General features: G+C 45.8%; 1 protein-coding gene across 2 annotated transcripts; it reads right to left on the bottom strand.

The window, feature by feature from the left end:
- Nucleotides 1-102: 102 nt before the first annotated feature.
- On the bottom strand, nucleotides 103-27,615 carry Tctn2 (tectonic family member 2). Of its 2 annotated transcripts, XM_076872851.1 has the most exons (18): nucleotides 27,467-27,615; nucleotides 27,217-27,324; nucleotides 26,819-26,895; nucleotides 25,594-25,789; nucleotides 21,796-21,896; nucleotides 18,886-19,082; nucleotides 18,169-18,295; nucleotides 16,882-17,023; nucleotides 15,221-15,286; nucleotides 13,095-13,229; nucleotides 12,759-12,836; nucleotides 8,798-8,878; nucleotides 8,226-8,337; nucleotides 5,657-5,763; nucleotides 2,584-2,740; nucleotides 907-1,032; nucleotides 678-766; nucleotides 103-285 (listed from the first exon to the last, which is right to left on the bottom strand). In XM_076872851.1, the coding sequence occupies exons 1-18, from the start codon at nucleotides 27,543-27,545 to the stop codon at nucleotides 176-178; spliced, it is 2,088 nt and encodes a 695-aa protein (XP_076728966.1). In that variant the 5' UTR covers nucleotides 27,546-27,615; the 3' UTR covers nucleotides 103-175. The 2 variants fall into 2 exon arrangements, with proteins under 2 accessions (XP_076728966.1, XP_076687847.1); XM_076831732.2 differs by lacking the exons at nucleotides 103-285; nucleotides 678-766 and having other exon boundaries at nucleotides 930-1,032; nucleotides 2,584-2,700.

The raw sequence follows: 27,615 nt of genomic DNA, 5'->3' as shown, positions 1-27,615 counted from the left end.
GCATTGCTCTGAACACCTGGACAGCCACAGGAGTGGATGAAATTCATAGAATACTTCACAAGAATTTTTTACAAAAATAAAAAACATTTATTAAAATGTTTGGGAGAGGGATATAGGACTGTCACAGTCACTGGAGCCCAGGGCTACGGTTTTTAAAGGGATTTCGTCATGGTGGTCAAGTGCCCAGCTTTGCTGTTCTGATCCAGGGGTGGCTGAGGAACACAGCCAACAGGAGGAGGGACACCAACAGTAAGCCCTTGGCAACACACTGGGCATAAGGTTCCCCTGGAGGACAATGGAAAAAAAAAAAAAAAAGAAGTAATGTTAATTCTTAACTTTTTTTTTTTTTAATATTTATTTTTCAGTTTTCGGCGAACACAAAATCTTTGTTTGTATGTGGTGCTGAGGATCGAACCTGGGCCACACACATGCCAGGAGAGCGCTACCGCTTGAGCCACATCCCCAGCCCCAATTCTTAACTTTTTTGTAAATAATTAGGTAGAAGTAAGCTAAACCACTAATAGTGATATAATTTCTAAGCATATCAATAGCAATACATTGTTTCTTTTTAAACCTTCCTATATGTCTTAAGTTTTCTGTGACATTTACATGTTATTTTTAAATTTTAATTTATGTAACATAACTGATAATCGTCGCAGAAATTTGTTTTACCTTACCTTGATAATGCTGGGTCAATGGATATAGAAGTTGTGGCCAACACACCGAATTTCTATTACAGTCGTACTCTGTAAAATTGATCTGAAATCTACAGAACATTTTATACGGTTACAACAACAAATGAAAAGCATCAAAATTTGATTAAAGAAATAAAATTCCTATTTTCAAATACAAACTTTTCTGCCTCCTAATAATATTTAATAGTAACTAGGTCAGCAAATGGATTACCTTGTCAGGGGTTGGGGTAACTGTGCAGGTATTTTAATAAACTGGACTGATGCACTGATAGGGAAAAAGTCAGCCTTATCTTCACAAGTAAGTCCACACTGGTACTGCCAGCTCACTGTGGAGAGCCTATGGGGAAAGACGTGCAGGGAACACAGCCGTCATTCATCCAGGGCACTCAGAACACGGGGGCATCGTGGTATTACATAAAATTTAAAATGCAGACACAAGACTGAGAAGAACACAGGGCCCTCACACACCTGCACCAGCTACAATCACCCACTGTGGCCAGGCTCTCCCTCGGGCCATCTCATACAGATGCTTTTAAAGGTAACTTGTTTCATCACCTGTTTCTCTCAATCAATGAGATAATAATCAGCAGCAGCAGCTACCCATTCAGGGAGTGCGTTCCAGGCTCAAGCCTAGAGCTAAGGTGCTTAGACACAGCAGCTCATGGAACCCTAGACTCACTGTTACTGCGCGGGCTTGGTGGTTATGGTGGTTAGCCTCTGTTATTTCTGCCTACCAAGCATTGCTTCTCCTTTCTTCTGGAACTGTGCCCCCATTTTGCCTTGAAGAACCACCATTGCCACATTCTCAAGTCTAGTGGACCAGAGGGCACCAACCAGAACCTAGACCTGGACCACCACCTGAGCCTAGCCAATCACAGGTGTCTATTGCCCCGCCATAAGTGATTGGTCCAGAAAGGAGCAATGACTCAAAAGGAGCCAGCAAAAGTCTGCCCAGACCTTTCTAGAGAGCATCCTCTCCACTGGAGTTGCTAAACCGATGCGAGGAGGAACACCAGTGTTCATTTTCGCCATCTCTGTTCCCTTTTTGTTTCTTTGCGGTACTAAGGATAGAACCCAGGGCCTTACATGTGCTAGTTGAGGGCTCTACCATTGAGCGGCACTCTAGCTCTATCTTTTAATCACTTGAGGATGGCTTCCTTGAGAATGAAGCCAACCAGAGGGGAAGGGATCCATGAGACGAAGACCCCAGACCACACGGGAGCCATGAACCACAAACTAGCTGTGTGCAGACTTTTCCAATACGCACCCTATTTTGCTTAATGAGACCATGTCATTTAAAACTGAGAGGGACCTAGTACTCAAAGGTAGTATCACCATCTTATAGGTGAGAAAAATATAGGTCAGGAGACACAAAGTAGTTGCCCAAGGTCACACACACAGCTCATAAGTGAGAGAGCCGTGTCTGTGGCCTAAGTCCCCACCCGAGCAGTGTTCTCCATTAGCATGCCAGTCACACTCATGGACTGTAGAATATTATGAGCACTAAGGAGCCCTTGTTCACCTTGAACTCCCTGGACAACCTTGCAGAACCTCTCATACCCAGCTCTATAAATTCTTGTGAGGACAAGTTTCCATTATAAACACAGTTTATACACATTCCATCTCTACATACAATCATATTGCTAATAACTGCAATTTATAAATAAGTGGACTCTTTTTTTAAATAGTTGTCAATGGACTTCTATTTTATGTATTTATATGAGGTGCTGAGATCCAACCAGTGCCTCACACATGCTAGGCAAGCTCTCCACCACTGAGCTGCAGCCCCAGCCCACAAGTGGATTCTAACTTAGCATTTCCCTACTCCTTGGCATACCCTCCACCAGACCAACTCTCTAAAGTACACTTATCCAAGAGGGGGTCGGACCTCGTCTGGATGCCGAGTATCTGCTGCTGAGCCACACCTTCCACTGCGCCAGCGTCAGAGATGAGGATGCGGATGTGGAGCTGAGCAGGAACATCCGGGCAGGTACCAAATGCGCTGCTAAAAAACGGGCCCGTGTGGGCATCAGGAGCATCTACACCTACAGAAACAGCGAGCTAGGCATTTTTGAAGGAATTTAATATCAGGTTTCTGGCAATATGATACCAAAAAATCGGAAATAATATTAGGAATCACCCTTATGAGGCTTTAATGTCTAATAGGCTCAGGTTGTGGCTCCACAAAATACACAGGCCCTTAAAACTACAAATAGATGCTAATTAACCAGAGTTGTGTTGAAAATGTCTGGTAAACCAGTCACAGACCCAGAGAGCAAAGCCCTTCATCATTCCGTTCCCAAGCTCCCCATGGAAATCAACCCCATCTTGTAATAGAAACATATAAAACTACAGTTAAAGGCCACAGAGTTGTTTCAGGGACCCACGTTCCTAGTAAAAGCTACATATGACATTTAAAATCCATTCTAACAACTGTAGCCATATGAAAACCAAATTTCCTAGGCTGTTGCAGCAAGGCAGTTTAACTAGAAGAGAACAAAAGTGAATGAGAAATTAATTTTCCTTCATCTTGAAGACCAGCACTGGGAAAACCAACAATGAGGAGGGTGGGGGTCTGCAACCCTGGAGGGCTTCTTTGCTCCTTCAGAGATCCTGAAGGTTGCTCACACTGTTCAAACGTCAGATTTCCTCCTTCTTGACACACGTGTCCCCATCACTTCTCTTCTGCTTATTAACCAGGATTAGCATTGCTTTGGGCTTAGATATGAAACAGAAGATAACCCTTCCACCCTGAAGGAAACAAAATGTCATCACCTCTCTGATGCAGCACCCAACCAACCTGGCTGCCAGGACCTTTTACTCCCCGGGTGCTGGGACTCACTGCTGCCCGCCATCCCTCAGGGTCATTCCACAGCCCATCTTACCGGCCTGAATCCCGAGCCCAGGCTTGGAAAAGCCCAATCTCTGGGCCTAGTGCATCAGACACAGACTGGATGGGCAGGTGGGAGTATGAGACCCCACAGGACCCCTCCCCCCACTTGTAAAACAGGCACTTCAAGCTAACAAAGATATATGATCCCAGGCATCCAGAGGAGACCAAGGAAGGACATAAACATGACCTTCATATCAGTGAGGGGTGGGGACAGTGCAGGGGCCACACACTGGATGGCCCCTAGTGTGATTCCAGTCTGCTGGGCCAAAGTGACTTTGGAAGGTGCACGGAAAGTGAAAGAGCAGTATCCATAGAGCTGCCCCCACCGGCAGAAGGGGAGGGACCGTGAAGGCAGGCGCTATAGCTTCAATGAGCTCTCTGCAGTCTAAAAGTCAATGCCCAGCGGGAGCAGAAGCTGCTTCCTGTTCAGTTCACACCCAAGGCTCCCCTAAAAACTGGCCAGATGTTGCCTGGGGTGCCACTGATACCAGCGGGGACCCCGGACTTTGTTCTAACTCTGCCGAGGCTCACTTGTTAGAGAGCTTAGGGTTCATCACAGGAAACCCCGTGAGCCAGACCCCAATGACTCAATGGATATGTAGGGTTTGGAGGTGGACTCAGGCCCGTAGGGACCACCTCACCTCCACTCCCCTGCACATGGCACCTCCCCTTCTTGTTCCACTCCCACCCCCAATCCAACCCTGCAGATGCCTCTGGCCAAGACACTGGGCTCTCAAACCTCACCTGGCCTCCAGGAGCCCTGTCACCCCCATCACACCTCCACTTCCTGCCCTGCTTTTTCACAGCACTGTTATCATCACATACCACATGATGCACCCACGCCCAGGAAAGGCAAGCACTTCAGGGTCACTCACAGGGCCACGCCATCACCACTACATTCAGGACGCTTCTGATCTGTCTTGTCTGGGACAGGGTGGGTTTGGGTGCTGGGATTGAACCCCAGTCTCATTCATGTTATTCTACCATTGAGCTACAGCCCACTCCCCAGATGCAGTTTTAGAATATCTCCCACAAAGAATCCTATTCCCATGACAACCGCTCTGCCTTTCCTCCCAAGTCCTGGCTCCCACCAATACATTTTCTGTTTTACACACTTGCCTATTCTGAATATCACGCATGATGGACTCACACAGGATGTGGTCTTTCTTTTTTGGAAGGAGGTTACTGGGGATTGAAGCCAGGGGTACTTAGCCACTGAGCTACATCCCCAGCCCTTTTTATATTTTTTATTTTGAGACAGATGTTACTAAGTTGCTTAGGGCCTTGCTAAGTTGCTGAGCTGGCCTCAAACTTGCAATCTTCCTATCTCAGCCTCCTGAGCCACTGGGATTATGGCATGCATCACCACACCTGGAAGATGCAGTCTTTTGTGGATGGGCTTATTTCACTTAGCACAATCACTTTTTTTAATTTTAATTTTATTTTTTATTTTTATTTTTAATTTTAATTTTTCAATCACTTTATTTTAATTTAGAAAGTTGTTTTTATAAACTACAAATTCAATTCTCAAATGCCCGTATTCTTGGCAACTAAAAGTGGAACTGCAAACCAAAGTGCTCTGAGAATCTTCCAGCTTAGTTCAGGCTTTCTTTTACAAAGATCAGGAGTTCATAAAATCATGGAGCAGCCAGCCACAGTGGCGCACACCTATAATTCCCAGCAGATTGGGAGGCTGAGGCAGGAGGATCACAAGTTCAAAGACAGCCTCAGTAAAAGTAAGGTGCTAAGCAACTCAGTGAGACCCTGTCTCTAAATAAGATACAAAATGGGGCTGGGATGTGGCTCAGTGGTTGAGTGTCCTGGAGTTCAATCCCTGGTACCAAAAAGAGGAGGAAAAAAAAAATAGTGGAGCAATTGGAACTTCATATGAATTTCCTCTTTAAAAAAAAAGAGAATCATGAATAAGAGGTGAAAAACGTGAAGAGCTCCCTTCCTGGAGAGTAACTAGTTAAGCTAGCCAAGAAAAGTGACCTACCACATCAGACTCTAATGCTACAACTGCTTAGCAACCAAATCACACGTCTATCTGTACGTGGCTCTGACTTACGTATTATTTCCAGCCAGCCGTCACTCAGATTGCCATAATTAGAGTTGCCTCTCATGGCCACGTGAGTCGCCTGTATTAACGAATCAAATCTTTCAACAACATTCTGCCTGCAAAAGAGTAAGACATTTCTCAGCCACAGCATGGCCTGTCCTGAGGTCCTTCCCAGAATAGTCTAGGCACACTTGTCGGTCTGCTGAGGAAATGATATTAAAATCTGATTAGGATACAGAGCAGCACACTGTATTAAATATGTAAGGTCTAGTCTATGTGGGTTTGATTATAGAAACTAGTAAAAGTACTGTCTAAATAAGGAAAAAAAAAAAAAAATCTGGGAGTCCCCGCTCCTCCTTGATGGCCTCCCCAGGATGGACGGTGCAGAGAGGAAACACATACAAAAGCAATTTCTTACTTTGGGCTTAAAATGTTAGTATCTTATGTTATAAGACATGGTTTGCAGCTGGGTGCAGTGGTACGTGCCTGTAATCCCAGTGGCTCAGGAGGTTGAGGCAGGAGGATCACACATTCAAAGCCAGCCTCAGCAACTTTGTGAGGCTATAAGCAACTCAGTGAGACCCTGTCTCAAAATAAAACAAAAAAAGGACTAGGGATGTGGGCCAGTGGTTAAGAGTCCTTGGGTTCAATCCCTGATCGGTGGGAGGGAGGAAGAAGGCATGCAGACAAAGCCATCATGAAACACCACCTCAAATACACTAGGATTTTTTGTTTTGTTTGGGGTTTTGTGGTGCTGGGGATTGAACCCAGGGATGCATGCACACACTCTACCACTGAGCTCTACCCCAGCTCCTGAAAAACTGCTTTCCTTATTTTCCTTATTTATTTTACAATACATGCAGTTGCATGTATGCTAAGCAAGCACTCAAAAACTGAGCTGCAGGGGCTAGGGATATAGGTCAGTTGGTAGAGTGCCTGCCTGGCATGAACAAGGCCCTGGGTTCAATCCCCAGCATCACAAAAAAAAAAAAAAAAATGAAGTTAGAGTTGTGGCTCAGTGGCAGAGCGCTTGCCTGGCCCATGTGAGCACAGGGTTCAATCCTCAGACCACATAAAATTCATAAATACATATATAAATAAATGCATTTTTTAAAAACTGAGCTGAATCCCAGCCAGGACAGTTATTTTTTTGAACAGGGAAAACAGGATGTGTTGCTAAGGAGGTGGGAAAATTCAAAAGTCTCTTACACTGCTGGTGGGAATGTCAAACTGTGCAGCACTATAGAAAACAGCTTGGCAGTTCCTAAAAAAAACTCAAAAGAGACTCACCGTACAACTCAGCACTTCTGCTCTGGGGTATGTACTCAGAGAACTGAAAGCATGTTCCAACATAACTTGTACATGACTGTGCACAGCAACGCTACTCACCAGCGCCAATCAATTCATCAGCAGAACAACCATCAGTGGGTGAATGGACCAACAAGCTGTGGTCCACACACACAGTGGGATGTGACTCAGCCATGAAGGCAGCGAGATTCTGACACACGCCTCACATGGTGAACTGAAAACATTATGCCACGTGGGACAAGCAAGGCACTGAGAGTCACGGATTGTATGTTTCCACTGATATGAAAGGTCCAGGGTACAGAGCAGAACACTATTGCTGGTGGCTGGGGTGAGCAGAAGATGAGGAGGACGATGTCACCAGCACAGGGTTCCCTTCTTGGTGATGAAAATGTTTTGGGACTAGACAGAGGTGTTGACTGCATACCCGCAGGAATGCACAAATGCCATCAAACTGTTTACAATGATTAGAGAATGTTATCTCAATTTTTTAAAAAGGAATGCTGGGCAAGGTGGTACATACTTGTAATCCCATTTACTTCAGGGAATGAGCAGGAGGATCCTAAGTTCCAGCCTGGACAACTTAATGAGACCCATCTCAAAATAAAATGTTTTTTCAACAGGGCCAGGGGTGGGGCTGGGGTTGTGGCTCAGTGGTAGGACGCTTGCCTAGCATGCATGAGGCACTGGGTTCGATTCTCAGCACCATATACAAATAAATAAAATAAAGGTCCATCAACAACTAAAAAATATTAAAAAAAAAAAAAAAAGGGCTGGGGTGTGGCTCAGTGGTAGAGTGCCACCTGGCATACACGAGGCCCTGGGTTCAACCCCACAATGTATATTCAGATGCATAAATACACTTTCCAGATGCTACCTGCACATTGGAGTTCCAAGTACCAGGGCTTAGCCATTCTTCAATCACACCAATTACACCTGTTCCTGGACTCCTTAGATGTCTCAGAATATAAAGTTCAAACAACCTAAACAAACTTCAGCAGAGAACTTGGGGTTCATTGCTTAAACATGGAAAAAGTGGCTTTCATCCAGAGAAAGAAAAGAAAGATCTATTTTCCTTTATGAGGTTGTGTGAACCAACTCTAGCACAAGTGAGTAATCATTCATTTTCTCCCTATCACCTTTACCCAAGTTTCAATTCATTCTAATTTTTCATATCTGCTTTTAATGGTAGTGAATTATTTGTTTATGTAGTAAATTAATTTTATTAAGCAAATCATTCGAAACTGTGGATAAATTTGTCAGTAAAACTCACCTGAGCTGAGTACAGTTTTCATTAATTCCAACTTCCAAGAGGCACCCAGAGAGTACATTTTCTCCAAATAAAATGGGTTTGAAAGTTGCTGATGTGCACAAACCCCTTCCAGCTATAAAAGAAAAAGAGTATCTTCTTACTGTTTTTGCCAAATAAAAGTATAGATCTACTTCAAAGTTTTTCCTGAAAAACAGTAAGTAGAAATAAAGTTTCCAGTTTCACAAACTGAGATTATTGTTACTTTAATCCCTTCAAAGACAAACAAAAGTGCTTTTCTGTATCAGAATTCCTAGTCAGGGCAGGGTTCCCTCTGAACATGAGCCAGGTGCCTGGGCAGGCAGGTGTGGGCAACCAGCAGGGAGCAGAGACCAGCCAGGGTGCCTGGAGGCTGTTCTCAGCTCTCCAGGCAGCACCTCCCGGCTAGGGAGACAGCGGTGGACAAAGTTAAAAACAGCCTACCCCTCTTCCCCAGTACAGAAGGCAATTTGGCCTGACTAGATTCAAAATATGGAAATGGACATCATCCAGCTCTAGTTTACCAGGAAATGAATCATAATGGGCACGCAGATTACCTGGCTGCCAAAGGTGTAAAGTGGTAACGTTGTTCATCCTGTCGGCATGAAGGGCTCGGACAGGCTTGCCAAGGTGGTAACCTAGACAAACACATGCATGGGACTGAGCACCTTTCCTCCTGAAGTTATTCTCAGCAAATAATGGAGGAGAGAATCACAGTGAAAGAAAATACGGAGGGAGAGCTTTCTTAAAAATACCCTGAGGGGCGGCTGGGGCTGGGGCTCAGTGGCAGAGCCCTGGCCCTGCACACCTGCAGTACTGGGTTCCATCCTCAGCACCATGTAAAAATAAATTAATTAATTAAATTTGGTTTAAAAACAAAATACCCTGAGAGAAGGCAATCCACTTCATTGGGGTTTGGGGTTTGGTTTTTTGTTTTGTTTTGTTTTGTTTTAACAGACATGGACATTCAGGTGTTGTTTTTTTTGTTTGTTTTTTTTTTTTTTCATTTTTTTTTTCAGGTGGTTTTTAAAAATACATTTTAGGAATAAAATCTGAAAAGTCAAAAGTAGGCCTGAGTCAGTCCTGCCTCCTTCACACAGCAACTGAGCAGGCATCAATGACCATAAGCCGTGGGGAGCACCCATCACAGCAGGTGGTGACAGAAATCCAAACCAGAGCAGCCACCATTCAGCCCCTAGCTCTGGCTCAGCTCCTCTTCCATCCACCTCCTGCAAAACCAACTTCAGACTCCCACTTTTACTATGAAAATGCTCCCCCACAAACTTGTGTGTATGCGTGCGTGTACGTGTGCGTGTGCGTGTGCGTGTGTGTGTGTGTGTGTGTGTGTGTGTCTGCGGTACTGGGGATTGAACCGGGGGCTCTCTACCACTGAGCTTCATCCCCAATTCTTTTTTCCCATACTTGTTTAACTGAGGCATTACAGTTGTACATCATGGAAGGATTTATTGTTACATCTTCATACATGCACACAATAGAAAAATATAATTTGGCCAATATCATTTCCCATCTCTAGCACTTTTTATTTCTTATTTTGAGACAGGGCCTTGCTAAATTGCTGAAGCTGGCCTCAAACTTGAGATCCTCCTGCCTTAGCTCTCTAGTTGGTGGGATTATAGGCAAGAGCTACCACACCGGGCAGAACCACAAACTTATCATAATAGCATGAACACCAATGTAACAACCACCTAAAATCAACAACTTAGTATTTAGCCATAAATATAAATATCAGATAAGCATATAAGTATATATACATATATATGTATGTCTACACACACACACACACACACACACACTTTTCAGGACCATTTGAAAATAAGCTGTAGACATCACAACACTTCATTTTTTTTTTTTAATTTTTCCTTGTAGACGGACACAATATCTTTATTTTATTTATTTATGTGGTGCTGAGGATCGAATCCAGTGCTCACACATGTGAGGCAAGCACTCTATCACTGAGCCACAACCCCAGCCCCCTCAATTTTTTTTTAATATTTTTAGTTGTAGATGGACATAATTTTGTTTTAATTTTTTTTTTAATATTTATTTTTTTTTTTTAGTTATCGGCAGACACAACATCTTTGTTTGTATGTGGTGCTGAGAATCGAACCCGAGCCGCACGCATGCCAGGCGAGCACGCTACCACTTGAGCCACATCCCCAGTCCCTTTTTTTTTTTTTTTTTAATGTGGTGCTAAGGATCAAACCCAGTGCCTCACATATACTAGGCATCCACTCTACCACTGAGCCCCAGCCCCGGCCCACAATACTTCATTTCTACTCCTTTTTTTGTTTTGTTTTTTGGTAATGCTGGGGGTGGAATCCAGGACCTTGTGCTTACAAGGCAAGCACTCTACCAATTGAGCTGTGTCCCCTGCCCCACAATACTCCATTTCTAACCTCTGTCATATCTCCTAAAATTAAGGATATTCCCCTATATCATGACAGCACAAATATTTCTTCTAAGAAAATAATAACTCTTCAAGGTAATATATCTCGTTTATATTTGAATAATATATTTAAATAATAATATATTTGAGTAATAATAATAATTAGGAATAAAATCTGAAAAGTCAAAAGGGACATATTTCCTTGTATGTCCCTCTCTAATCAGATCCGACTGAGACCCAACCAGGGCTCCTGTTTCCCACTTTCTTTCCCTGCCCCTGAGCCCTATCTCCCCATTGGCTGCTGATCAGCCCCCACTGTGTGCACTTACACTCCTTTCTGCCACCACAGCTTCTGCCCAGGTTATTTCTCTTCCTAACACAAACAACCTGCTTTTCTTTTTTTTTCTGCACTAAGGATTGAACCCAGGGACGTTTCACCACTGAACCACGTCCCCAGGACTTTTCATCTTTTATTTTGAGTCAAGTTTTGCTGAGTTGCCCCTGCCTCAGCCTCCCCAGCTGGGAGTACTGGCATGCCCACAGCACCTGGCTCTCACTGCCTGCTTTTAGGGGTCAGGGCATTATGTCTCCTCCGCAGGCCCCAGGAGGGAAACCCACCAAGGGCAGGGGCTCCAACAGGCTCACTGCCTGACCGCCAGCATGTGACAAAGCTCCTCAGTGAGGGGCTGTGTGGCTAAGTGGGCAGCTCCCTACTTGGTGACAGTTCCAGGGCACTTGTCCCTAAGTACAGCACTTGTCTGTCAGTCACCTCAGCGTTTTCACTGTCTTTTCTCATAATGTGATGCTGTCTTTCCAAGTAAGATGGTAAGTCCTTGGAGACATGGCCCACAGTACGCAGTGCTCCTAAGCCCAAGCCCAACTCACAGCTGTCCCCTGGGCTGTTGAGATCCCCTCCCCCCAGCTCACCCTTATGACCAGACCTTCAATATGTTCCACATAGTCTGACAGCATTTCTCAGACATCCTATGAAAACACTTAAATTCCAGAAGGCAGCTTTCAAAGTCAACAATAAACCCCCAAACTCCACAATAATAGGTTTTTAAAAAAAATAACATCCATAACCATGTCAGGCATCATCAGGTCTGTACACACTGAAGATGTCTGTACCCTCAGGAGGGCTAGGCAAGAGAAAAAGTGACAGGAGTGCAAAAGGGTGCTCTTCCAGATAACAATGGCGTGGATAAGGCCAGGAGGCGGAGCAGGCTGGGGCAGGCTCAGGGCAGAGCGCTGGCCCAGCATGCATGCAGAGGCCCTGGTTTCCATCCCCAGCCCCAGGAGGCTGAAGGAGGAGGATAGTAAGTTGAAGGGCAGCCCCAACAAATAGAGAGACCCTGTCTCAAAACACAAAGGACTGGGGACATAGCTCAGTGGTAGAGCACCACTAGGATCAATACCCAGTACAAACAAACAAAAAAAATAACTAATTTTGCCAATGATTTAACTGCAGTATACCTATTTAAAAAGATCAGTAACTTGGGCTGGGGATGTGGCTCAAGCGATAGCTCGCTCGCCTGGTATGTGTGCGGCCCAGGTTCAATCCTCAGCACCACATACAAACAAAGATGTTGTGTCCGCCGAAAACTAAAAAATAAATATTAAAAAAAAAAAAAAAATTCTCTCTCTCTCTCTCTCTTTAAAAAAAAAAAGATCAGGGGCTGGGGATGTGGCTCAAGCGGTAGCGTGCTTGCCTGGCATGCGTGCAGCCCGGGTTCGATCCTCAGCACCACATACAAACAAAGATGTTGTGTCCACCGAGAACTAAAAAAATAAATAAATATTAAGATTCTCTCTCTCTCTCTCCCTCTCTCCCTCTCTGTCTCTCTCTCACTCTCTCTTTAAAAAAAAAAAAAGATCAGTAACTAAAGAGAAAGAATTTGTACTTTCATTACTTGTCACTAAGTAGGACATTTCGTGTAAAAAAAAAAAAAGATGCTATCAGAAAAAAGTATACAATGTCACAAAAATGAATACAGAAGCAGGTCAGCAAAGCAAAGTGGGGAGTGCCCGTGACCTCGGGTTGGGCTGGTGTGGCTGAGCTGCAGACTGCTCGTAGGACAGTGACGGACAGATGGCACAGGCAGTCACCTTACCTGGGTTTCCAGACATCTCCTCTTCATTACCACTGTTGTGGCTTAAAAACTTCACAGTAAATCTCTGAGTTATTACTCCTAGAAATAAACCCAAACAAAGACATATTGTGTATCACTCACTGGGAAAAAAGCTGTCCCCATGTGTCATTTTCTTTAAAAATTGTAGTTTGGTGTGCAAATGAATACTGCCTCTGTGACTAACTCACAGACACAGATAAGAAAAAAAATCTGACTTCATTTTATGGTTATGAATATAAGGATCAGAAAGGAGGGAGGGAAAGAAGGAAGAAAGGAAATTGGGCTTTAAATTTAAAGCATTCTCACTACCTCAGTTACCTTTCTGGAGGGCACTGACTTCTGCCCTGATAATCTTGACATTTATCTCACTGATTGTGTTATTATTCCATCTGAAAATATAATGCTCTTCCACATTCACATATCTGGAGGCTGATCCGTGGCCTAAAAGTGCTTCTGCAAATACAAGAACACTCCATGACTAAGGACCCGCCACTGGTGTCTCTCTGCCTGGGTGACTGTTCCCAGAGTATCCCACCCTGCCGCCGCCTCCAGCTCCAGGGAGCCTGCCCTGATCCCTGAGTCGGTGCCAGCAGCCCCCTCTGTTCACATTACCCTGAAGGAAATCGTCACTTCCCTTTTATTCCTGAGTCCCCAGTGTAGTAGGGACAAACGAGGCAAGGCACCGAAGATAGCAGGAAACAGTTATATTTGGCTACAGTCAGGCTCAGAGGGAACAGCTTTTGCTGTAATCAATCAATCCCCTGAACCCCGAGTTCAGGGAGTTTCAGAGTTTTATACCCAGCGTGTAAGGGGAGGGGCTCAGAAGTTCACAGTCTGCAGAAGTTCATATAAAAGCAGCTTTTTCTTTCACTGTTCTGGGCAAGTTAACTCTTCAAGGACAATACCTGAGAAGGGGAGAGCTTCTTCTCCCCTTTCCTCCCTCTCCCTGCCAGCTGTTACCATGGGCCCATTTGTAACTTATCTTAAAAATGCAGACATCTCTGTGAAGCCCAGCTCAAAGCCAGAGGCCTTGTTTGCACATTTTTTCAAAGTACTATACTGGATACGCTTGTGATAACTAGTAAGGGGGTGTCTAGCACCTGGAGTGCTGGTATCTTCTCAGCCAGTGTCCAAGTAAACAGGGCAACACGAAAATAGGAAGTTTATCTATACTGGACTCTTTCTCAGAGACTCTTTTGCTGACAATCCTAAAATCAGCCAAGGTGAAGAGGGCTTTTCTGTGGAGAAAGGGGGTGCCCACTTCACCAGCACTTATCTCAGCATGACATAGAGCAGGCATTTGATGAAATATTTGTAAAGTAAAAGATTCATAAGTGGGGTCTGCCACCTAGCTGCCTACTACATTGAAGGAACTTGACGAAGTAATGAATGAACTGGAGAAGTACAATGCACCATAAAGGAACACAAATACTATCTCTCATTAGGAACAAAGTCCTGTCAGCCACAGTGGTGTGCACCTGAAATCCCAGTGAGCCAGGAGGCTAAGGCTGAAGGATCGCAAGTTTGAGGCCAGCATCAGCAACTTAGCAAGACTCTGTCTCAAAGTAAAATTTCAAAGACTGCTCTTGGGTTAAATTCCCAATATCCCCCTGCTACACACACACAGACACACACATACACACACACACACACACACATACACGAAACGTCCTGATAATATCAGCCATACTTTAAATAATTTACTTGGCTGCATCACAATTAAAAGCAAAACGTGAGGGTCTGGGATTGCGGCTCAGTGGTAGAGCGCTCGCCTAGCACATGCAGGGCGCTGGGTTCAAGCCTCAGCACCACATTAAAAAAACAAAAAGGTATTGTGTCCAACTACAACTAAAAAACAAAAAATATTTAAAAAATTGAAACATGAAAATGTGGTATCCGAAAGAATTTTGTTTGTTTGGTTTTAGTTTTGGGGGGGATACTGGGATTGAACTCAGGGGAACTCAACCACTGAGCCACATTCCCAGCTCTATTTTGTATTTTATTTAGAGACAGGGTCTCACTAAGTTACTTAGCACCTCACTTTTGCTGAGGCTGGCTTTGAACTTTGATCCTCCTGCCTCAGCCTCCTGAGCCACTGGAATTACAGGCGTGCACTACCACACCTGGCTTCTAAACAGTTTTTTAATGGCCTGACAAACATCTAAGAAAAGTCTCTAGGAACCTGAGAACTAGAAGGGACCCCAAAACTCATCCAATCCAGGCCTGGCGAGGTGGGGGTTGAGGGTGCTGCCTTGTGGTCACAAGAGAGTACACAGCAAGGTGGAACAAAGAACAAACAAACTACTCTTGGGATGTCTTCCTGACTCCAGTAAGCCCCCAAAAATTCTTAATAAAAATGTATTTTACTCTGGAGCTGCATACACTCATAAAAATGACATTTATATTTCTGCAGAAATGACATAAAAGTCTAACAGTGAGAATACCTGTATTGGTGATGAATTTGTCGAGGTCACTTGCTTCCTCGTAGGTCACCGTTGGTGTAATTATGCCTGAAAAAAAATACATAAATCAGCTTCCCCAAGACTGCACTGTCAGGTGATCTCATCTACTCACCCCAAGGAAAGGTGGCCAGGCAAACACGGAAGCTACACCTGCCCTGGGAGCCGGCCACAGCCACCCTCCAGCATCAGCAGACGCAGGTCACCTCAGCAAGCAGCAAGGACCAAGAGGATCCCAGAAGCCAAGGAGAGTACCAGGTGCCACTCCCATCAGGGCCAAGGCGGTGGGCTACCAGTGGGGTGTGAGAGACTGCAGCACCTGGGAGAGCAGTTGGTGGTACCACAGCATCACAGTCTCATGTGATGTGGCGGTCCCACTCCTAGGCATGTGCCCAAGGAAAATGAAAACATGCTCGTGCAAACACCTGTGCACAGGTGTTCACACCAGCACTGTTTGTTCACAGTACCCAACAGGTGGCCCAGTCAGACCATCCATCAGCCAACAAATGGAGAAGCAGAAAACGGTACATCTAAGTAACAGATGCGACCCAGCCACCAACAGGAAGGTAGCTGACATGGGAAAACGCGCTCAGTGAACAAGCCAGACGTGGAGACTGTTGAGAGCCACAGCCAAAAGGAGCCCCAGCAAACTTCCAGTTGCCAGCAACCTTCCAGCTGCCAGCTGATGATTGGCTCACAGCGGCCCCAGCAAACTTCTAGCTGCCAACTGATTGGCTCCTCTGCGGTGATGCTCATTGGGCTGTTTCCCTGCCCTTTCAGACCACGGAACTGCTCATTGGGGGACTTTTTTTTGGCTCTGCCCATGAGACCCAGCCAATCAGTCTCAAGAGCAGGAGGAGTGGGGGAGGTAGAGAGGCTTGTGGGAAGCCGGTGGTGGCAGTTGGGCTCTGAAGGTTTTTCCTGAGGAGCTGTGTGGTTTGGTGTGTGTGTTCTAAAAATAAAGTTCTTTCTTTTGACAAGTGGCTCCTGAATTGTGCCCAGCCAGACTGTGGCAGGAGACCACACACCGCAGGGTTCCACATGTACTCAATGTACAGGTAAATCCACAGACAGAGAGAACAGGTGGGGCTGCAGGGGTCGGAGGGAGAGGGCAGGGAGCAAGTGTGAATGGGCACAGGAGTTCTGGCAGGTGATGCGAAAGTTTAGAAATACACAGAGGTGGGAATGCACTAAATGACACTGAATTACATTACATCATGGAAAATTTCCTTCAATTAAAAAAGAAGGAACCGGGCTGGGGATGTGGCTCAAGCAGTAGCGCGCTCGCCTGGCATGCGTGCGGCCCAGGTTCGATTCTCAGCACCACATACAAACAAAGATGTTGTGTCCGCCAAGAACTAAAAAATAAATATTAAAAAAAAAAGAAGGAACCAGGGCTGGGTTGTGACTCATTGGTAGAGCACTTGCCTGGCATGAGGCCCTGGATTCAATCCCCAGCAAAAAATATAAATAAATAAATAAATAACGTGTACTAGGCTGACCTACAGAACTGAACTTTTTCCAAAGAAAACACCATCCTCAATTGCCAGTTAAAATTTTAAATTGATCCGGTAGAAGTGACTTATAGTTTCACAAGGTCATACTTTAACACTGGGGTCTCTTCTTTCTCCAGACACATGACATACCTCCCATGGTGCTGCTCTTTATCTTCGAGTTGATAATGCCATCTTGTTCTTGGTATACTTCCAAATTAGTAGTGCATTTAACATCAAAATTCCGAAGGAATGCTACAGGGGCATCCCGAAGACACTGCCCAGCCAGGGACACCTGAGGGTAAGGACACACCCAGCAGATTTGTGATCCTTCTTCTAATCATAAAAAACCAGATCAGCATCTCTTAAAATTGGTCCTTCTGTCAACCACCCCTGTTCATGGTCTGGTTTCAACAGCGGCTAGTCTGCTGAACTGACCAGCTTTTGCACAACCTGGAATAACAGGTCAAGGAGTCACACCAGCATTATTTAATAAAATTGAGTGAGATCCTTTGCCCCACTCTGTTGACTTTTCGTAAATTTTTTAAATATTTTTAGTTGTAGATGGACACAATACCTTTATTTTGTTTTTGTTTATTTTTATGTGTTGCTGAGGATCAAACTCAGGGCCTCACATGTGCTAGGCAAGCACTCTGCCACTGAGCCCCAGCCCAACCCCGCTCTTGACTTATGCAAAAACATGATATTCAACTTCATTTCCTTCCCTCTTCATAACTACATGGCGGGTGCTCCACACATGCTATGCACCAGCTCTACACTGAGCTCCAGCCCCCAGATTTTCTTAATGCCTAAAAACGGACTCATATGGAGAGTAAAGAGAAATGGTTTTACATCCCATGTTTTCTTCTCACAGGTGTATTTTCCTAATAATGTTGAACTCAAAAAAATAAAGATTCCATTTAAAACTTTATAACCCTAAAATATTTCTCAAAATTCTACATGATACATTAGCCAGGCACACACCTGCAATGGGGGCTGAGGAAGGAGGACTGCAAGTTCAAGGCCAGCCTCAGCAACTTAGTGAGACCCTGTCTCAAAAAAAAAGAGGGGAGTTGACTAGGGATGTGGCTCAGCAGTAAAGTGCCCCTGGGTTCAATCCCTGGTACAAAAAAAAGTAAAATGACATATTTATGGCTTACTAGAAATTGGCTATCAAACTAACAAAAGTGAACAATAATTATTATTACCAAGGAAATTTATCAAAAATATTTTTTATTTGATAGTTCATTCTGAGATTTAACAAAGCTAGTGATTAATAGTGCATTTTTTAAAAGTCCATAGACCATCCATAGTAAAGTCCCTGGAAAATCCACAGGAGAAAAGTGAGTAATGTGGGGAGAGATTTTCAAGAGCAGTGAGTTCAATCAACAGTAGGACAGGGAAAACAAGTGCCTGGCATGTCCAAGCTCAAGTCGTTACCTGCGGAACAGTAAAATACCCCTTGTCGACGGTCAGGACGGGATCTCCTTGTTTGTAGCCGAAGTCTGGAAAGCCCTGTGGCTCAGCATGCAGATACGCTTCAAAGGCAGGGTGGTGCCCAGGGGAACTGCAAGCCACAGCAGAGACTATCAGTGACACGTCAGCTGTCACCCACTGAAACACGAGTCTTCCTTCAAGTTTTTCTTTACTTTTTAATTATAAAAATCATAGTTGCAAATTGTCAACAATACAGATCTATAAAACACAGAGGGTAGAGGGCCCCTGTAGGGCCAGGCATGGCAGTACACACCTCCACTCCCAGATTCTCAGGAGGCTGAGGCAGAAGGATCAGATTCAAGGCCTGCCTGGGTAACTTAGCAAGATCCTGTCTCTAAAAATATAAAGAGGGCTGGGATGTAGCTCAGGGGTGGAGCACCCCAGGTTCAGTCCCCAACACTGCAAAGAAAAACTCCCCCGTGGGCCCGCTGGTCCTTCTACCTAGAAAGTCACTACCGACTGTACGCTGGGTCAACTGGCTTATGCTCAGTGCGGCCCGGGTCTTCCAAACACTTAACAAAAGCGACTTCACTAACTGACGTCTAGAATTAAATCACTTCGGGTGCTAAGAAAAGTGTGATCCCAGCTATGGGGCCTGCTGGAGGTGGCTCTGTGGCCCTGGGAGATGAGGCCCTTCCCAGGCACAGCTCTGGTACTTACATGGCACCATGATAGAAGTGACCAAGGAAGGGTGAGTTGGCCAGAGGTGACTGCACGCACAGGAAGGGGAACCAGTCGGGGACCTGGCCAGGCTTCCCAACAGCACACAGCTGATCAAATGGAGGATTGACGTCTCCTCCAAAAACACCAGTGAAGCAGGACAGTCTGAACAGGTCTCTGGCCTCTGCCGAGCACTCCTTGAAAGCAAGAGGGCCTGCCAGTCATGGTCCCAGAAAAGCAAATGACACTAACTCAGGCTAGCAAGATACAACCGAATAGGTGAGAAGCAAACACAGTGCCATCTCCTCAGAGAGATGAGTGCTTGGTGCCCATAAGAAGTAAAATTTCCAGAATTTCCTTAGTCAACTCCCTCAGGAGGCTCCACGTCAGGAACTTCAAGCCTTCAGGGGAACTGCAGCTTTACTAGGGATGTAAGAAGTGCCCACCGAAAGCAAGAAGAGACAGCACAGGGCAGTTGGGGACATGACAGAGCAAACCCCTCTTCTAACCTTTGTCACTGTTCAAACCCTGACATTCAGAGGTAGGGCATGCGGTCCACACCCACAAGCCTCAAGTGCTGCCCACTGTGTCCTCATACGACCCCATCAGTGACATCGAGAATCACTTATCCACAGGCTCATTCTGCAGCTGTGTCCCTCCTGGCTTGCAAAGCATGGAGAGAGCTGCAGGTTAAGCTCTGTCCTGAAGCCTGAGCTGCTGCAGTAGTCATATTTCTTTACTTTTTAATTATAAAAAGTTAGGCTGTGGCTGGGGCTCAGTGGGAGAGCCCCTGCCTCACTCGAGTGAGGCCAGGTTCAACCCCCAGCACCCTCCCCTGCCAAGAAAAAATGTAACTGAGCTATTGTTTCAAACATGAACAGTTCAAATCAAAAACTGCGTAGAAAGCATGGTAGGCTGTGGTCCAGAACAGACAGCACACCATGTTGGTGCCATGGTGTGTGACTGCAAACCTGGCATCTAGGAGATGTGAACTTCGTCACCTGCCGCTCGAGAACCTTCTGTCAGAGACACCCTCATGCACCACGGGGTCCTGGACATTGCCCACTCATTTTGTAGCCATCTTAGTTTGGGTAAGTACTCTATGATGTTGGCACTACACAGGGCCTAACAGTGATGATGCGGAGTCGTCCCTGAGGCTAGGTGACATGTGGCTATATGCACTCTACAGACTGACTACATAGGTTAAAGACACCCGAAAAACAAAAGGAGCAGAAAGGTCCTTCTGACCTGGGTGCAAAAGATGAAATTCCCTCAGAAATGCTCCTTTCTCTTCCTCTTTTTTGGTGGGGGGCAGCTCAGGCCCGCCAGGCCCACCGCTTGGCTGAGGTGCCCACCACAGGCAACATCTCGTCCTCAAGGTGACAGCGCTGAGGCTGAAGAGCTCTCACACATAAGCCCTGACACTAACCCCCTTCCTCCTCACCCCGCTCCAGATGACCACACAGCAAAAGCAACGCCTGCACCACTTCCTTACCTCCTCATTCCCTGCGGGGCACCCGCGCCAGGAGAAACCTGCACTCAGTAAGTGTGCACGCTCCTCCAGGCCACCCACCTGTCAGCTCACTCCTCAGACCAGGGGCCGCTGACAAAATGGTGGTGGAGCTTTGCCCCTGGTGCTAGAAATAGGGAATAGTAACAGGAGAAGAGGGAAAGAATACTACCCTGACATTTTTAGCGACACCGGAACCAGATTTACGATGTGCTTTTATCTTTTAATATAATGGTTGTCATAGGTCTAATTATGAGAATTATAACATCACTAGGTGCAGTGGCGCACTCCTGAAATCTCAGCTACCCTGGAGACTGAGGGAGGAGGATCCAAGTTCAAGGCCAGCCTTAAAAAGGGATGGGGACATCCTTAAAAAAGGATGGTTCACAGTAAGAGCATCCCTGGGTTCAATCTCCAAAAGTAAAGAACTTTTTGTGGGGAACTACTGAATCTGAACAAACTCCCCCAAAGAAGACACAAATATATCAAATAAGCACAAAAAAACTGACCATCATCACCTGTCACTAGAGAAACACAAATCAAAATCAGAAAAGCCGCTCCATACATACTAGGAGGGCTACCATCAAAAGACAGATAATAACAAATGCTGGTGACAGTACAGAGAAACTGCAGCCCACACACTTTGCACCAGGAATGCAAAATAGTACGATTGCTTTGGAAGAGTCTGGAAAACAGCTTCTCAAAATTGCTCCTGATGACCCGGCAATTCTAAACCCAAAAGGATGGAAACACTCCTGGGCCGACACCTCACACACGCTGCTCACAGTGGCCATCCATCACGGCCAAAGAATGAAAGGAACGACATGCCCTGCCACTGACATGTCCTGCCACTGATGGAGGGGTGCAAGACACGGGTGCGCCTGCGCAATGGAGGTGATTCAGCATGACAATGAGGCTCCAGCACAGGCCACACAGGACAGTCTAGAAAACCACACTAAGTAGAGGCAGGGCTCAGCACGCTCCAGCGTGGGGTTCCGCTTACAGGCAACACGCAGAACAGGCAGATGCACGGTGTCCTGGGATGAGGACTGGGATCATAAATAGACCCAGGTCTCTTGAGGTGACAGAGGTGTTCACAAGTCAGATGTGGTGATGGTCACACAACTCTGAACATTTACTGACAATCACTACACCAATGTGCTTCCTTTTTTTGTATTTTCTTTAAGGATCCTAAAACCACCCTCTCACTGTAATCGCTGCAACCACAACTTCCTCCGGGAATACATTTTATTCCTCCATAAACTCAACTGACAAAACTAGATAAGAAAACACACAATTTAAAAGCAATTTGCAAATGAGATGTCAACTCTGAAAGACCGTCTATTAAAAAGCCAAAAATGGGACCCGCCGCTCTCAGGCAGCAGTCAGAGAGAACATACCTGGTCACAGCAGCAACGAACATCACAGGCACCAGCCGTTAAATTGCAAGGACAAGGACCAAGGGGCTGATACACCTGGTTAGGAATAACAGTCATGTTCTCTGAAAAGCACAGACAACAGAAAGATCAGCTGTAATACAATCTGACAAAGCTCTGTCATATTTGTGACATTCAAAAAAAAAAGCAGGGCTGGGGATGTGGCTCAAGCGGTAGCACGCTCGCCTGGCATGCGTGCGACCTGGGTTCGATCCTCAGCACCACATACAAACAAAGATGTTGTGTCCACCGAGAACTAAAAAATAAATATTAAAATTCTCTCTCTCTCTTTAAAAAAAAACAAAAAACAAAAAAAAAGCAGAATCATTATTTTCTAAACCACCATCACCTGACATTGCCCCATAAGGACCCTTGAAATGGGCAATGTAACAAACATATCTGAAGCTGCATCTACTGCGCCAGCAAAAGCCACGTAGAGAACACACCAATTACAGTGAACCAAAGAAGTACAGTTGATCTCGAAGGAATCACATCAGTTAAAAATTACTAATTAAGATAAATGTTAAAAAAAAAAAAAAAAAAAAGACTGTAGAAGAAATACATAAGTTGTAAACAGAAATTATTGCCTAATGGTAGAATTAAGGGCAATTTTAAAATTTTTCCTCTAATTTTGCAGGTTCTAAAATTTAAAATATACATTGTTTTTATATTTAAAAGAGAAGCATTGGGCTGGGGTTGTGGCTCAGTGGTAGAGCACTTGCCTAGCACATGTGAGGCCCTGGGTTCAATCCTCAGTATTACATAAAAATAAATGAATAAAATAAAGTTATTTAAAAAAAAAAAAAAGAGAGAAGTATTGTGTTTAAAATCCCTATGGACTTAATGGTCAATTTTTGACAAATACGTTAAAAAGCAAAAACAAAAGTTGATATAATAATCTGATATATAGATATAAAATAACTGTTATCCTAAGACTAATGAATAAAATATGTTACAAAATTTAAAAAAAAAGATGAACGTAATCACAGGTTTTATTTTTCAATACGCTGAACAATTCTATTCAAAATACAGCTGATATTAAGCACAAACACAGTGACATTCAGGCAGCTTATCTGGAATGCATCTAGATCATGTTTAATAGGCTACACACTCAGCCTTGAGTGACTAGCACATCTGAGTCAGATCTACACATCTCGGCTCTGGTTCAGCATGGGGGAAGAACCCAGAGGCAATTATGGCTTGTGACAAACTCCTGCTGCCCATTCTAAGTACCTGCCCCCACATGGCTAGGACATCCCCTCACTGAATTAAGACCTCTCCTGTTCATTTTCCACCCAGTTGTAGAGATATTTTTTTTAAAAATGTAAGTGAAAGCTGGGCCCAGTAGTGCACGCTTGCAATCCCAGTGGCTGGGGAGGCTAAAACAGGAGGATCCTGAGTTCAAAGTCAGCCTCAGGGGGCTGGGGTTGTGGCTCAGCGGTAGAGCGCTCGACTAGCATGGGCAAGGCCCTGGTTCAACCCTCAGCACCACATAAAAATAAATAAAGATATTGTGTCCAACTACAACTAAAAAAAATAAATATTTAAAAAAAAAAAAAAGCCAGCCTCAGCAATATAGCAAGGCGCTAAGCAACTCAGTGAGACCCTGTCTCTAAATAAAATACAAAAAAGGGCTAGGGATGTGGCTCAGTGGTTGAGTGGCCCTGGGTTTAATCTCTGGTATAAAACAAAAAATGTAAGTTAAGCCACACCACTCTTGTGCTAAAGCCCCCAACAACCTCACCCTGCCTGCAGTGCCCAGGATCTGCCCAGCCTCCTGGCCTCTGCAGGCTGCCTCTCTCCCCAGGAAGCCCCTCCTGAGGTCCCTGTTGTATAGCTGAAAGGGTACACCACCACCCCCAGAGGCCTGGCAGAGCCTCCCAGGGTCTCCCTTCGCCCCAGCAGGGGTCCCATTCTCAGCGAGGGTCCCTCATGTCCATTGTCCACTTATCTGTCAGGCTGGTAGAGCTGAGAAGGACACGTGCTGTCCCCTCCTGTCTACTGAGCAACCCCAGCCCAAGCAAGCTGCTACCCAGGGGCAGCGGTTTTACTGAGGTGGAGTTGTCACTTTAGTCACATTAGGACATGTCCACTAACTCAGGAGGAAGCCTGCACCCTTCCATCCCCTCCCATCCTCTGCACCCACCGCTAGCCAACCAGGCGCCGGGCTCCCCTGCACACTTCCCCACAGATGGCTTCTTCACTTACCATAAGGTTTGGGAGGGGGGTTTCTTTATAGTTTTATTTTATTTATCTTTATGTGGTGCCGAGGATCAAACCCAGGGCCTCACACGTGCTAGGCAAGCGCTCGACTCTTAAGCCATAGCCCAGCCCCTGGCATGAGGTTTCAAGGATCATGAGTTAAAAGGGCTTTTAAATTGATGACCAGGATGAATTTCAGCAGGGGCTCAGGTCCATTCCCTCCATGCTGGCACCAGTCCAGGCTCGCTGGGCAGTGACCAGCAATCAGGGAGCACCAGCAGTGCCCGGGAGGCAAGCGGAAGTGACCTCAGCTGGAACAAAAATCTCTTCTCAACAGCCCAAAGGTGGGAAGCGCCAAATGCCTACCAACTGGTCAGTGGACAGGAAGACCGGAATACACCCACACAGTGGACACCACTTGGACAGGAAGACCGGAATACACCCACACAGTGGACACCACTTGGCCACGGGAGGCAGTGAAGCACTGACAGATGCTACATCATGGACCAACCTTAAAATAAGGTGCTGATGAAAAGGGCCAGACATAGGTCACAAGCCGTTGTGCAGCTCCTTTATATGAAATGTCCCAAACAGGCATCTCCAGAGAGAGAAGGCAGTAGCCTGTGGCTGACGGGTGGGGCCAGGGAAGGAACGGGAGAAGCTGCAGACAGGTAAGGGGTCTCGCTCTGGAGTGACAAGAATGTTCAGGAACTAGGAGCCGTGGGTTGCACACCACCACCAATCCCCTAATGCCACCAAACCCTTCACTTTAAATGGTTATTTTGTGCCATGTGAACTCTACCTCAATCCTTCTTTTTAAGTAGAAGAGTGCTGGCCAAACTCAGCACACAAGAAACAAAAGGCTCAGTAACTCCTGCTGTGAGGAAAGATCCTGCCATGTTCCTGCACTCCCCCCCACCCACCGCCCCAGCAGGTGTTTAACCCAGGAGTAAAAACCACAGGAACAAGGCTCTACTCCTGCCCCTTCACCCTTCACAGGAATCCATTCTAAAAATCTCCATTTTCAGGATGTAATATTAGAAGAATTAAAGTTGGAGAAGTCAATCATATAACATGTGTTCTGCTTGGTGACTGGGGCCAGCCCACGCCAGCACCACAGCACCACATCGGCCTACTGAACTTTGGGTCTTAAGTTATCAGTACACGGAAACATGTTTCACTTTCTCTCAAGAAGGATTTGAAGTGTTTTACAAAAGATACGAACAGTAAATCAAGGAAAACCTTAATTAAATAAAACAGTACAAAGCAAAAACTTTTAAAACAAGAAAACAACGACAAAAAAGAATACATTTAGGATGACAAGACAGACTCAAGAATAAAGTCAAGGGGGCTGGGGCTGTGGCTGTGGCTCAGTGGCAGAGCGCTTGCCTAGCACATGTGAAGCACCATGTAAAAATAAACAAATAAAATAAAGGTATCATGTCCATCTACAACTAAAAAAGAATAAAGTCAAGCCCACTTTTAAATTGCATGTCATAAACTTATAACCAAACAAGTAATGTCTGACATAAATGTTTGGACATCAAAGACTGTACTTGCCTGATGCACCCTGGGTCAGAGAAGAGTTGGCATAAATTTCCACCTGAATGAGGAGATGTGCTAAGCAGGATGAATTGTGAGATGCTGAAACCAGAAGAGTCTGGACAATACAAGGGGACTCAGAGAAGGACTCTGTCTCATTGGAGAAACACTGCTGCAGGCCCCTCTTCAGCCTCACTGTCACCTCCAACACGTTCTGAAAGGAAAACACTGCTATACTTAGTGAACTTAAAACAACATCTATGATCCTAAGAACACAGAATGGAAAGCACATTAAAGCACACATTAGCCTCGGTGCATTTTGCAAAAGAAGAACCATATTCAAAGATGACAGAATTCTCTTCAATTCCACCCCTAAACCTGTCTAAACCAATCGAAATATGTAAGCTCTGATTCTGAATTTTTAGCAAACAACTTTTGAATACTTACAGAAAGCTAAACAGAGGACTGATAAGTTAGTTCAATTTATCTAGACCCTTCTTAAATGTATTTATTCTCTCACTATTGAAAGATGAAATACCAAAAAGTCAATGAAAATAATCCCCAGTTTCTCTCAGAATGGCTCTGGACACGCAAATGTCTATTCCTAAGGTACAAGCAGTCTGTCTTTCTTGTCCATTTATCTCAGAGTTGATACTAGATACTCAGTGGACACTTATTCTATGAAATACATGTCACCTCTCCAGTCTTCACAGTCCTGACACAGAAGCTCAGATCCAGTGGTTATGAAGTTCTTTTGAGTTCCCGAACCATTTGATAATTTGACATAGCTGGCAGACTTCTCATCAGAAAAATGCACACAGGCCAGGCACAGTGGCCCACGCCTGTAATCCCAGCAACTAGAGAGGCTGAGGCAGGAGGATGGCAAGTTCAAAGTCAACCTCTCAGCAGATTAGCAAGGTACTTAGCAACTCATTGACACCCTTTCTCTAAATAAAATATAAAAAAAAGGGCTGGGGATGTGGCTCAGTGGTTAAGCACCCTGGGTTCAATCCCTGGTACCAAAGAAAAGAAAAGAAAAATGCACACAGAATTCAACAGGCTTCACCAAGCCCTTGAAATCAGCCAAGGCTCCCTAGCCCAAGGGTGAGAACACTGGGCTGGATGGGTGTCTGCACTGACAGCGCACACTTCCACAGGGGTTCTGACCTGGAAAACGCTACAAGTATTAATTCAAGAGCGCACTGCAGAAACCAACCCTGGGGGGGTTCTGCTGCAGCCTTACCACACTTGGGGTCACAGTCACACTCCAGTCTCCCGTCTCATTGCTCAGCACATCACAAGTTGGAACTGGCAACACTCCTAAGGGAGAGAAGATTGCAAGGCAGCAGAGTCCAGGGGGTTCCGACTGCCTAGGACGGAACCCCTATACAAGGGTTACATTAGGGAGGGAGGTGGAAACCTCTCTGAACTTCAGTTTTTTCATTGGTCCAATGGGAGGGAAAGATGCTACTCTTCTCATGAGGGATGTGAGGCAGGGCAGACAAGCACAAAGATTAGCCATTAGTTCAAGCTCTCTTACGGAACCAGTCGCCCGTCCTCTTTGCTCCACCCTGCTTGCTGAGGGCAGAGGCAAGGCCCGCAGGTCGCCTCCGACCCCCACCAGAAGGGCCCACTCCTCACCAGCCTCGACCTGCAGCGGGGCCAGGGACACGGTCACCTCCTCGGGGCCTCTGACCAGGGCCGCGCTGACCGCACTGCCGGACATTCGGATGAAAGGAGGGATGAAAACTAGGAGAGAGGGAAGGGGGAGGCGGGATTAACGGCCGCACGACCCCTGCCCGCGGCGTGTGTGGCGGCGGCTCCTGCGTCGTGGCTTCCGGGCCAGGGGAGTCCCCTCCTGGTCCCGCAGGTCCCTGCCCCGCGTACACACCCGGGTCCGCCCGCAGCGGCCTCAGGACGCCCTGCAGGAGGAGCCCCAGCAGGAGCGGGGTCGCCGGTGCAGCGCCCATGCCTGGAGCCCGGCCAGCCCTAGAAGCCGGGAAGGGCCCAGCGTGGAAGGCCGGGAAGCCGCCGCCCCGT

Source organism: Callospermophilus lateralis, chromosome 1 (genome assembly GCF_048772815.1).
Source record: "Callospermophilus lateralis isolate mCalLat2 chromosome 1, mCalLat2.hap1, whole genome shotgun sequence".
NCBI classification, from domain to species: Eukaryota; Metazoa; Chordata; class Mammalia; order Rodentia; family Sciuridae; genus Callospermophilus; species Callospermophilus lateralis.
This window is presented reverse-complemented; position numbering and strand designations above follow the sequence as displayed.